The 12,739-nt window shown below is 46.4% G+C and overlaps 1 protein-coding gene and 1 long non-coding RNA gene across 3 annotated transcripts in view; one reads left to right on the top strand and one right to left on the bottom strand.

The window, feature by feature from the left end:
* LOC128422779 (uncharacterized) overlaps positions 1-12,739 on the top strand; it is a 119,868-nt gene that overhangs the window by 103,064 nt on the left and 4,065 nt on the right. The gene's annotated exons all lie outside the window — the stretch shown is intronic.
* Positions 1-12,739, bottom strand: part of COPG2 (COPI coat complex subunit gamma 2) — a 32,261-nt gene that overhangs the window by 18,452 nt on the left and 1,070 nt on the right. Inside the window, exons 2-10 of one of the 2 annotated variants that reach the window (XM_053407237.1) lie at positions 9,250-9,302; positions 8,022-8,102; positions 7,089-7,160; positions 6,212-6,291; positions 5,486-5,561; positions 4,515-4,607; positions 2,003-2,089; positions 1,274-1,431; positions 865-998 (exon numbers count right to left, since the gene is read on the bottom strand). In XM_053407237.1, coding sequence (XP_053263212.1) covers positions 865-998; positions 1,274-1,431; positions 2,003-2,089; positions 4,515-4,607; positions 5,486-5,561; positions 6,212-6,291; positions 7,089-7,160; positions 8,022-8,102; positions 9,250-9,302 — 834 coding nt within the window. The remainder of the gene's footprint in view (positions 1-864; positions 999-1,273; positions 1,432-2,002; positions 2,090-4,514; positions 4,608-5,485; positions 5,562-6,211; positions 6,292-7,088; positions 7,161-8,021; positions 8,103-9,249; positions 9,303-12,739) is intronic. The other variant, XM_053407236.1, reaches the window with a different exon arrangement.

Below are 12,739 nucleotides of genomic sequence, written 5' to 3'. Positions count from 1 at the left end.
GTGACCCGGAAACTGCAATTAATCCAGAATGCAGCAGCTAGACTGGTGACTGGGAGTGGCCGCCAGGACCACATAACACCGGTTCTGAGAGATCTGCATTGGCTCCCAGTCCATTTCCGAGCACAATTCAAAGTGTTGGTGCTGACCCCATTATTCAGCCCAGACACTGAGATCCAGTGCCGAGGGCCTTCTGGCGGTTCCCTCAAGTGAGGTTACAGGGAACCAGACAGAGGGGCTTCTCGGTAGTGGTGCCCACCCTGTGGAACACCCTCCCTTCAGATGTACAGGAAATAAGCAGTTATCCTATCTTTAAAAGACATCTGAAGGCAGCCCTGTTCACCGGAGTTTTTAATATTTAACGCTGTACTGTTTTTAACACTTGATTGGGAGCCGCCCAGAGTGGCTGGGGAAACTCAGCCAGATGGGCGGGGTATAAATAATAAATTATTATTATTATTATTATTATTATTATTATTATTATTATTATTATAGACCAACAACATCTGGGGACCCACAGGTTGAGAACTGCTGGGCCAGTCCCTAGCAACTGCTGAGCAGGAGCGCAAGCCAGAGCAGCCAGCACTAGGGCAGAAGGAACAACAATCTCAGCCCCTTCCAACTTTAGGTGGATGAGAGCAAGCTGAAAGACACTTGAAATTCATTCTCCCACGGTAGCCAGCAGCCATTTTTGCCCTATGGAAATACTTGCCTTATCAGCCTCCCCCGATCTTCCAATGTTTTGGACTACAACTCCCATCAGCCCCTGCTAGGTTGATGGGAGTTGTAGTCCAAAACATCTGAAGGGCACCAGGATGGGGGGGGGGAAACTGCTCTTGGCGAAGGTCATGGCTTCCTGAAGCTCACCTGAGACTGCTGGTGCCAGTTCCCTGGCTGTACAGTTTGGGAGATGGATGATGGCGGAGGCAGCCTCGTAAATGACCATCTCGTGTTTGTTCCGCAGGCAGCTTTCAATGAAATCAAACAGCGGGTTGTCATGCCTGCCAGAGAGAAAGGAAACTGCCTTTATGGATTTGTCAGAATTGAAAGCTGCCGATCTCTGAAATGGCAGCTACAATCCCAGGTTGCCGTGAAACTGCAGCTACAATCTCACATGCAGCCCTGACCCCAACACTACCCAGCAGCTTCAATAACTCCTGAAGACCTTGAAGCCATAGAGAGAAAGTCTGAAATGGACTCTATTTGCACCTTTATGGTGCTGCAGGAATTGAGTACGGCTGTTCTGCTAAAAGCCCTGGCAAACAAACAGGCTTACCCCTCCTCAGACTCCTTCAGCAGCCGGCTGGCAATCCGAATCAGCATGCAGTATGCAAACTGGGATTTCAACCCAGATTTAGTGAATTTATTCAGCATCTTGGAAACACCCAGGCGGTCGTTCTTCCGAAGGTGGTAGAGCAGCCCTAAGGCATGGTACTGGCAGGTCAGGGGGGGAAATAATGGGGGGGGGAGCAAATGAATACATGATTACTGTTGTGCTAAATATAACTAAATATGATTGCTTTTTCAAATGAAGCTACTCTTAAGCACTTATAAAAATAGGCTCAATCCACAAAAGCTTATACTGTAATAAAATGTGTTATAATCTTCAAGGTGCCGCAGGAATACAGTCATACCTTGGAATCTGTTGCGGAAGTCCGTTTGACTTCCAAAATGTTTGGAAACCAAAATGCAGCTTCTGATTGGCTACAGGAAGCTCCTGAAGCCAATCGGAAGCCCTGTTGGATGTTCAGCTTCCAAAAATAGTTTGCAAACCGCAATAGCCACTTCCGCGTTTGCGGCGTTCGGAAGCCAAAACGTCAGAGCACCAAGGCGTTCGAAAACCAAGATACGACTGTACTTGCTGCAGCAGACTAATGCACAGACTCCTCTGGAAGTGGGGGGGGGGGAGTTATTTAACCACATCACGTATTACAACTGCACAAAGCCAATTCAAACCACCTGCAGTGCTAAAAGCATGTATTCAAGGAAGGTGGGAGCATCGTACCTGCACCATGATGTTGTCACTGGAAGCAGCTTCCTGGGCTTCATTGATCCACCGTTTGACCACATCATAGTTGATCTTCATCATGTGCTGGAAATAATGGCCGAGAATCAATAACACTAGCCCTGCTCCTGCCTTGGCACGTCTACCAACCAAGTTTAAAGGTAAAGGTAAAGGGACCCCTGACCATTAGGTCCAGTCGTGGCCGACTCTGGGGTTGCGGCGCTCATCTCGCTTTATTGGCTGAGGGAGCCGGCGTACAGCTTCGGGGTCATGTAGCCAGCATGACTAAGCCGCTTCTGGCGAACCAGAGCAGCGCATGGAAACACCATTTACCTTCCCGCCAGAGCGGTACCTATTTATCTACCTGCACTGGCGTGCTTTCAAACTGCTAGGTTGGTAGGAGCTGGGACCGAGCAACGGGAGCTCACCCCGTCGCAGGGATTCGAACCGCCGACTTTCTGATCAGCAAGCCCTAGGCTCTGTGGTTTAACCCACAGCGCCACCTGCAGGTAGTTTAAACCCAATAGCATATTACTGTGGCTGAAGAGATCAGAAGGACAATGATTACACTATAGGAAGGCTTTTCTGGAGCAGGTCACTTGCCTGCTGCCGTCCCAAAAGCAGGGGGTGCACCCAACCTTCAAAAAGCACATAGAGCTGAAAGAGGAAGTGGGGGAAAGCGTCCCTCTTCCAAGTTCCCTTTTCAACTTTATGGGGAGGGTGGAGAGGCAGAGAGCCTTCTTAGCAGTGGCACCCTCCCATCAGATGTCAAGGAGATAAAGAACTACACAACTTTTAGAAGACAGCTGAAGGCAGCCCTGTACTGGAAAGTTTTTAAATTATGTTTTTATGTATGTTGGAAGCCGCCCAGAGTGGCTGGTGCAACCCAGCCATATGGGCAGGGTATAAATAATAAAATTATTATTAATACAGTGGTACCTCTGGTTGCGAATGGGATCCATTCCGGAGGCCCATTCGCAACATGATCACAACCCGCAGCTGTGCATCTGAGCATGTGCGGGTTGCAAATCGCCGCTTCTGCGCATGACGTCATTTTGCACGTCTGCGCATGCGCGAGCGGCAAAACCCGGAAGTAACCCTTTCCAGTACTTCCGGGTCGCCGCGGGACGTAACCTTAAAGAATGTAACATGAAGCAAACGTAACATGAGGTATGACTGTAATAATATGGGGCCCGTTCAGAGGCTTCACAGACACCAGGGCAATTCTAGGCATCACTCTAGCAAACCCAGTATTAGGGAATGCCAGAGCTGTAGCTCAGCAATAGAGCATCTGCTTTGGATGCAGAAGGTGCCAGGTTCAATTCCTGGCATCTCCTCCACCTGAAACCCTGGAGAGGTGCTGCCAGTCAGTGTAGGAAGAACTGAGCTAGATGGACCAAGGGCCTAACTCAGCATAAGGCAGCTTCATATGTAAACTGTGGAGAAGGAGGTTTAGCAACTAGTCGGCAACGTTTTCTTTTGGGGTTTGCTTAATTCTGTGTCCAGGGCGGCTGTCTGCCAGTTCCATCTGGTACGCAGGCTCAGACCCTACTTGCCTGCGGACTGTCTTGCCAGAGTGGTGCATGCTCTAGTTATCTCTCGCTTGGTCTACTGCAATGCGCTCTACGTGGGGCTACCTTTGAAGGTCTCGGAAACTGCAACTAATCCAGAATGTGGCAGCTGGACTGGTGACTGGGAGCAGCCGCCGAGACCACATAACACCGGTCCTGAAAGACCTACATTGGCTCCCAGTACGTTTCCGAGCACAATTCAAAGTGTTGGTGCTGACCCTGAAAGCCCTAAACGGCCTCGATCCTGTTTACCTGAAGGAGCGTCTCCACCCCCATTGTTCAGCCCGGACACTGAGATCCAGCACCGAGGGCCTTCTGGCGGTTCCCTCATTGCGAGAAGTGAGGTTACAGGGAACCAGACAGAGGGCCTTCGTGGTAGTGGCACCCGCCCTGTGGAACGCCCTCCCTTCAGATGTGAAGGAAATAAGCAGCTATCTTCTTTTTAAAAGACATCTGAAGGCAGCCCTGTTTAGGGAAGTTTTTAATATTTAATACTGTATTGTTTTTAACACTTGATTGGAAGCCACCCAGAGTGGCTGGGGAAACTCAGCCAGATGGGCGGGGTATAAATAATAAATCATTATTATTATTATTATTATTATTATTATTATTATTATTATTATTTCTCGTATTTTAAAATCCTGCAAAGCTGGGGCAGCAAGGGAGAATTGGAATTACTGCCGGAGCAAGGGAGGAGGGCGGTGGCAGGAACCCCAGCCAGGCAATGAGAATGTCAGTGGTTCCCAGCAAAGCACTTTGCTGCAAAATTGGACAGGGCAAGAAGGACCCAGAAAGCAAAAGACAGTGTGCAACATGGCCAAGCCAATAAAGAAAGACACAGGTGGTGGCCTGGCCGCCAAGATATCGACAAGTCGGAGCTGCTCAGGTCTGCCCAGTCCCTGAATGTAATCAGATGACAGCAAAGAGATTCCTTCACTTACTAAGGAGGACACCAGCGCTGAACTGGAGACACTGGGGACTTTGTCCACAATGGCTTGCTTCATGTACCTCTCAATGGCCTGTAGCATGGTGCCCTGGGAATCCAGAGAGAGAGAGAGAGAACAAGAGGTACCAACTCACGGAGACGCCAGAGATACCAACACGGAGAATGTTATCTTCTTGGGATTGCTTCTGTTCTCCAAGTTCAGGCAGAACCCGATACCTGGTATCGATTCCTAACTAGCTCACTTTCCGTTTTAAAATAAAAGCTTCTAGACCTCATGCATGGAAACAGTGTCTGCAAAAAGCTCCAGCGTTCAATAGGTCAAGATTCTGGGCTCTGCACTTACTTCCATCACTCTTTTCACAGCCTCCCACTATTCTTCCTGAAACACCCCCTAAACCTTTCTTACCATTTATTGTTTAAAAATAACACCAGTCAGTGGTAACAGCAACAGCAACAACAACTTATTATTTATACCCTGGCTGGTTTTAATAAGTTTTAACGTTTAGGAAAAACATTCCTTAAAAAGCAAAATCGTAGTACTACGTTGAGTAGGCAACACAGGCTAATGTGCCAAGCTTTGTATGTACAGATGTTTGTGTGGGTGAGAAAACCCATTAGTATCCCATTCCTAAATCTGACTGAGCTCTACATGAGCAACTGCACTCTCTTGTTACTGTCTGTACACAACTGTAGGGGGAGCGGAACAGCCAATGAAAGCTCAGATGACCAGGTTACCATCAGGATAATGGTAATCATCACATTATTATTCAACCCATTTGCTGGAAAACAGACAGCACTAAACTTAAACAAATGGTTACAGTGACCACATGTGGTCACTGGGGGGGGAAAATGGCTTGGAGGACAGGGCTCAGGGGAAATCATTCCAGGCATGTTAGAGAGAGAACACCTAGCATTAAAAATGGGTACAGCAAGACTCCATTCATGGCTGAAGAATTTGATACTTACATCCGTGATTCTACAGAGGGCTCTGATGGCAGGGCCTCGGTACACATCCTCTTTCCCAGTCATGTCTTTGGTCAGGCTAGAAGAGTTAAGGCAAGCTTCTGTTAACACAGACCTTTTGCAGAAAACAGGTGGACTTGGCTTCAATTCTGGGGCAGCCCTTGAAGACAGCCTGGAGGCTTCAATTGGTACAAAATGGGGCAACCACACTTTTGCCTGGCACTAGCAGGTCAGTTTAAATGTGAGACACTTCCTAACCCTACAGCAGCTTATGTTCACCTATATTTTTAGATACACCCCTGAGGCTGTAAGTGCACATGTAAATGTGTAAAGTCTACATTTGACCAATATGCAATTGCAAATATCAGGGAAGTGAAACCTGCACCATTCCAGTTGTTCTTGTAGTGCAACTCCCATTATCTCTGGCCACGCTAGGTGGGGCTGATGGGATTTGGAGTCCCTCAATGTCTGGAGGGACTGCACCTGGCGTATATTGTACCAGTCAGTCAGCTCATCAGGAAGCAAACACAAGGGGCGCTCAGTGGCAAAGGCAAGTCTGCTTTTGCATGGTGTGTGAAACAGTGGTTAGAGGTGGCAAAAGAGAGTTCACACCTTAACATGATAGGAGGGACTTAAGTCTTACTGACTGGAGCCAGATCCTCCACACTCAACCAAATGCCTGGGGAAAGACTCCAGAGTCACCATTCATTGAAACAAGAACATCACTACCTGCTAGTGACAATGATGACATCCTCCGAAATGTTGGCCATCTCTTTGATGGTAAGGTAACACATTCTCCTTAATGTTTGCTGTGGAAAGGGCAAGATAACAGTAAGTGTCACCCCCCAGGAAGTTAGCCATGGAAACACCAACTTTCATCAAAGGTATGAGGATACCCAGCTCTACCTCTCTTTTAAATCAGAACCAGTGAAGGCGGTGAAGGTCCTGTGTGAGTGTCTGGAGGCGGTTGGAGGATGGATGGCAGCTAACAGATTGAGGTTGAATCCTGACAAGACAGAAGTACTGTTTTTGGGGAACAGAGGGCAGGCGGGTGGGAGGGACTCTCTGGTCCTGAATGGGGTAACTGTCCCTGAAGGACCAGTTTGGCGGGCATTTTGGACTCACAGCTGTCCATGGAGGTGCAGGTTAATTCTGTGTCAAGGGCAGCTGTCTACCAGCTCCATCTGGTATGCAGGCTGTGATCTTGGCCTGCTTGCGCACTGTCTCACCAGAGTGGTTTATGTCCTGGTTATCTCCTGCTTGGACTACTGCAATGTGCTCTACGTGGGGCTACCTTTGAAGGTGACTCAGAAACTACAGCTAATCCAGAAAGCGGCAGCTAGACTGGTGACTGGGAGCAGCCACCGGAACCACGTAACACTGGTCCCAAAGGATCTACATTGGCTCCCAGTACAAGAAAAAAGAAGCAAATTCCCGCCACCATCTAATCTGTACTGCTGCTTTTTACATTTTTGTGCAAAATTCAGAAATGTTCTGTCATGAAGCTGCTTTGCATCCCACAAAAGAATTTTTATTTTTTTTAATCCTCCATAGACAGAGACACAGGCAGAGGGGAAAGCCCTTTCCTGGAGCAGTGGGAACTTACATCATTTGACTGAAACAATCTTGTCATTGCAAAGAAGGCCTCTGTGGCTTCTGTTGTTCCAAAATGTTCACCCTAGAGAGAAGCGAATTAATATGTGACAAAAATTAAGCCAACGTATATGAAAAGCTGACCATGTTCCACTAAGACCTGCTTTTAGCTCCAGAGATCACTTTCAGCCATGCTCATCACAGGTGATCCCAGGACGACCTAATGCCTGCCTCTTGAGTGGGATTCTCTGCCATGTGATCCTGATTCTCATCTGCCAGTGCAGAGAAGCCCCAGCCTTGACCTCCCCATCCACCACCCATTAGCCTTTCCGAACTCTTCTTAATTAGCAAGTTTGTTTTATAAACTGTGCAGTTTTATGTGTGATATACAGTGCTGTTTTCTCTTTACCTAGTTTTTAGGAAATGATTAATGTTCTGGTTCGTATTTGTTCTTGTTCTCATGTGAACTGCTTAAGAGAGCATTACTAGATCAAGTGGTAAAGGTAAAGGGACCCCTGACAGGTCTTTCATTCGGGAGCTTCAAAAGCTTTCTTCTGCCTGAACGTCACAGCGACCGATGCCAACAGACATCGGCACACTTAGGGATCCGCAGAGTTTGCGCAGCTTGGGTAACAGACCTCAGCAACTCAGCATTTTGCCAAATCTACTTTATTTACATATAAACACACATGGAGCACTGCAACATGGCTCCCTCTCTCTCTAGCATCAGACAGCAAAGAGAAAGAACAAAGGACAATAGTCCCACTTCACGGAACACAGTAACACAAACATCCTGTCTCCGTCACTTCCCACTCTGTGGAGTCAAAACATATGACGTCATGTGACAGACAAAAATCCCATGACTGCAATCATGGAGCAGGAATTCTAACAGTTTCCTCATTAGCCAAAGACTGCAACTCAATTGCACAAAAGCAGCTGCACTTACCTGGTTCAGCAAGTAAAGGATCTTGGTAAGTATATGCAGGCATCTTCTTGGATTTATGGGCGTCTCGTTAAAGATACGAGCCTATGCAAAAGGAACGGGAATTGTGCAGTCAACAAAGACGGATATTAGGAATTTTCATTCTGAAGTTCCCTAAAATTCCTTTTCAACAAAATGGGGGGAAACCAATATGCAGCAAGGACCTCCGGCTGCACAAAATAACTCCTCCCTCTTTTCCTTTACCTGAATCTGTTCTGGGGGGGTTCCCCCCAATCTTCTGGAGCAGATTTGGTGCAAGAGGAGAGGGAAGGGAAATTGCACAAAGATAAACCCTTGTACTAATGGTATTATTTTGTTGGCTACAACCCACTATTTCCTTCTGGCTCTAATCACAGATAAACCCAGAAGGCTTCACTTGGCAAGGTCTTGCTTCTACTTTTGGGAAGAGCCCTCAGAGCATCTCTGCTCAGTGGCCAATGCAAGGTTATAACCCAAGACCCAAAGTCTCCACACACAAGGGTATCTTTTTATATTAAGGATGCAGTTTCTAGAGTCTCCAAGAAAGGGGAGGTTTCTTGCACCACACATCACTTATCCCTGTTCCAAGATATTTTAGAAACTATGCAGACAGGCAACACCCCAATTGTACAGAGATGCCCAAGGTGCAATAAGACAAGGCTAGGCTCTCTGACACCCATATAGCACCCCTACGGCTGATGATCCCATGGCATACCCGATGTTGTGGTTCACATGTCCAAGCCCAAGATTCATGTAAATTAGTTCACGCTGAACAGATCTGCCCTCTTATCCATCCCATATACCCATTTCTCCAGCTCAGGCTGCCATCTTTCTTTAAGGAAACATGGTGGTTGGGGTTGAGACGCCAGCTGCTTCCAGACACACCAAAGGTGCAGCCACATCTTTGGTAGCCACAAAAAGGGAAGTTGCAGAGACTCAGTGGACCTACAGTGGGCCCCCCCCCAAAGAATCAGAGTCCTAGACAGCCACAGACTCTAGCCTGCAAATCCCAAACTTGATTTCAAAAAAGAGAGATCTTATAGGGCAGGGTTTCCTAAACTTGGATCTCCAGCTGTTTTTGGACCTGTTTCCCATCATCCCTAGCTAGCAGGACCAGTGTTCAGGGATGATAGGAACCGTAGTTCAAAAACAGCTGGAGACCCAAGTTTGGGAAATCCTGGAATGCGGGGTGTATAGAAAGGTGTAGTCGTACCTCCTGGAGGACAGAACTCTTTTCCAAATGCTGGAAGGGGTTGGAGCCGCTGCCTGAAAAACAAAACACAATGTTGGCAGGGGACAGATGCTAGCCACAAGATACCTTGATGACAATTCTATACGTCATTTTTAAACTGTGTTTGGAGGAACTCAGGGCTTCCCTAGAAACCTACCTTCCTGAGAAGGTGAGTAATAATGGACAAGTATCCCCAAAAGATACTTTGCCTCATCACAAGTGATCTTTCTCTGAACTGTACAACTCCACAGGAGTGTTGAGGGAAGAAGCCAATGGTGCAGAACCTGTTGCCCTGATATTGTAGGACTCCAACTCCGATAAGCCCCAGCCAACATTACTATTACTGTATTGGCTTGAATATAAGCCTCACTTTTCCCCCAAATTCCGACCGTGAAAAGTTGAAGTGCAGCTTATATTTGCAACCTTACGGTATGCAGCTAGGAGCGCGGGGCAAACAATGCCAGGAACACGTAGTACCCTGTCCTCTTCCCTATGGCCGGAAAAGGAAAGAGCAAGGAAGGGGAAAGGCCTCTGACCTCCCCCCCCCCCCAGTATGCAGCCAGGAGCAGCAAGGTTCCAATATTTTGTCCACCTCATGAGAAGAGAAGACTCCCTGGAAAAGACCCTGATGCTGGAGAAGATGGAGGGCACAAGGAGAAGGGGTTGACGGAGGACGAGATGGTTGGACAGTGTTCTTGAAGCTACCAGCATGAGTTTGACCAAACTGCGGGAGGCAGTGGAGGACAGGAGGGCCTGGCGTGTTCTGGTCCAGGGGGTCATGAAAAGTCAGACACAACTAAACAACAACAACATATTCAGATATTTTTTCTCCCCCCCCCCCCATCAATTTTAAAGGTGCGGCTTATATTCGGTATTACTACCACAATTCATTACCTGCCCTTCACCCTAAGTGCCCAGGGTGGGTTACAACAATTCTACCACAATGTTAAAAACAGTTTAAAGCAACTTAGTGCATGGCCAGTGGCAAGGGATGGTGGGAGTTGTAGTCCAGCAATGAAAAAGCAAGTATGGTGTGCAAGGAACGTGAGAAGAGCCCTGCAGCTGGATGAGGCCCAAGGCTCAACTCAAGACCAGCACCCTGTCCTCACCCTGGCCAGCCAAGATGCCACTTTCGAGAAGCCTGCACAAGCAGGGCCTGAGTGCCGCAGCATTTTCCCACCTGTGATTTCGAACAACAGGTTTCATTCAGAAGCATGCTGAGCCCGACAGGGAAAGCAGAGAATAATTGCCTCCTTACCTGCCATTGCTTATTTATTTATTTATTTATTTATTTACACATCGCTTGAAGGTAAAAGAAAAATCTCAAAGCGGTTTACAAAAGGTAAAACAGTAAAACCCAAGAAAGGTTCACAATCCTACTAAAACAGATTAAAAATACATGAATTTTCTAAGCATCTGAGTGGGCTTGTCTAAACAGGAATGTTTTTAGCAGGCGCTGATAAGAGAACAGTGAAGGCACCTGCCTGAGTGCAAAATGCAGGGATTGCCAAAGTGTGGGCAACTGCCACACTAAACTTATAAGAAACTGCTGCTTGCCCGCCTCCCTGGAAGTTACAAATTTGTTTTGTACCTTATTTCTTTGACAGATTTTTTTTTGCAAGGAAGTAAACTGTGCTGTAATTCTTTCCATCCTTTCCCCCTTCTCTTCAAACTCCTGAATGCAAATTGTCAGCTAATGTAAACGGGAAACTCTATTCCCCCCTTCCTGTTTCCGTGTTCCTTTTTTCTTAAGTTACATATGTTTGCTTGTACAGTATACCTATTTAATAAATATGCAGGCCATTAAGAGCACACCCACAGACCCCACAATGGTCTGCTGGTGTCTGTCCCTGATTTACAGAATCACAGAATTTTAGAGTTGGAAGGAACCACAAGGGAACCTACAATGCAGGAATCGTTATGTCACTGTTTGGTTTTAACATTTCCAATATTGTTTGTTAACTGCAGTGATACATCTTTACGGACACAGAGGTGGCTAAATTAAGCAAGCAAACAACAACAATTTATTACTATTATTTTAAAAATAGCTGCTTATGTGTTAGGCTTGGAGCACTGGGAGACTGTTACTTGTTTTATTTAAATAAATATTTACATAGTGCACATTGTGTGGGGTTCACAGTACAAAACCCACTAAAATTCACAATGTAATGGCAAACTTCTCATGCAGCCCCCACTGGGTTGACCGTTGGGCAAGGCTGTCTGCAAACCGCTGTGATATATTATACAGTGGTACCTTGGTTCTCAAACGCCTTGGTTCTCAAACTCCAAAACCCTGGAAGTGTTCTGGTTTTCGAACATTTTTCGGAAACCGAACATCCAATGCGGCTGTCAACTATTGTTTCCGGGGCACCTGCACCAATCAGAAGCTGTGTCTTGGTTTTTGAACATTTCAGAAGTCAAATGGACTTCTGAACGGATTAAGTTTGGCGCTTTTGTTTTTGCTATTTATTTTGCGTTTTTTGTTTTTGAGGCTTTTTCGGTTCGTTTGTTTTTGTGACTGTGTGGAACCCAGTTCAGCTACCGACTGATGGCGTGGCTGCAGAAATGGATAAAAGCCCCCCATCCAAACAATCACTATCATCAGTGCAGGTAAGATAATAATAATAATTTCAATTTCTATCACCTACAATACTGTCTTATTTATTTTAAAGTGCAGTACATTGATTATTGCTTTCATTTTATGGATCAGTGATCTCATTACATAGTAAATTTCATGTTAAATGGCTGTTTCAGGGGTTGAAGGAGCGTCTCCACCCCCATCGTTCTGCCTGGACACTGAGGTCCAGCTCCGAGAGCCTTCTGGAGGTTCCCTCCCTGCGAGAAGCCAAGTTACAGTGAACCAGGCAGAGGGCCTTCTCGGTGGTGGCACCCGCCCTGTGGAACGCCCTCCCACCAGATGTCAAAGAGAACAACAACTACCAGACTTTTAGAGGACATCTGAAGGCAGCCCTGTTTAGGGAAGCTTTTAATGTTTAATAGACTATTGTATTTTAATATTCTGTTGAAAGCCGCCCAGAGTGGCTGGGAAAACCCAGCCAGATGGGTGGGGTATAAATAATAAATTATTATTGTTGTTGTTTTTAAAAGTCGGATTAATTCATTTTGCATTACTTTCTGCGGGAAAGCGCGCCTTAGTTTTGAAACGCTTTGGTTTTGGAACGGACTTCCGGAACAGACTACGTTTGAGAACCAAGGTACCACTGTAATAAACATATAATAATAATAATAATTTATTATTTATACCCTACCCATCTGGCTGGGTTTGCAACTCTCTGCTGGTGTATTGATAACTATTATTATTATTATTATTTATTTGTACCCCGCCCATCTGGCTGGGTTTCCCCAGCCACTCTGGCCAGCTTCCACAAAGACCAAAATTACACTAAGATGTCACACATGAAAAACCTCCCTGAACAGGAAACAAACACATAAAATCAATAAAACCATTGTT

The sequence above is a fragment of the Podarcis raffonei genome, chromosome 10 (assembly GCF_027172205.1).
Source record: "Podarcis raffonei isolate rPodRaf1 chromosome 10, rPodRaf1.pri, whole genome shotgun sequence".
Classification (NCBI taxonomy): domain Eukaryota; kingdom Metazoa; phylum Chordata; class Lepidosauria; order Squamata; family Lacertidae; genus Podarcis; species Podarcis raffonei.
Note: the sequence above shows the minus strand (reverse complement) of the source record. Positions and strands in the feature narration are given on the sequence as shown.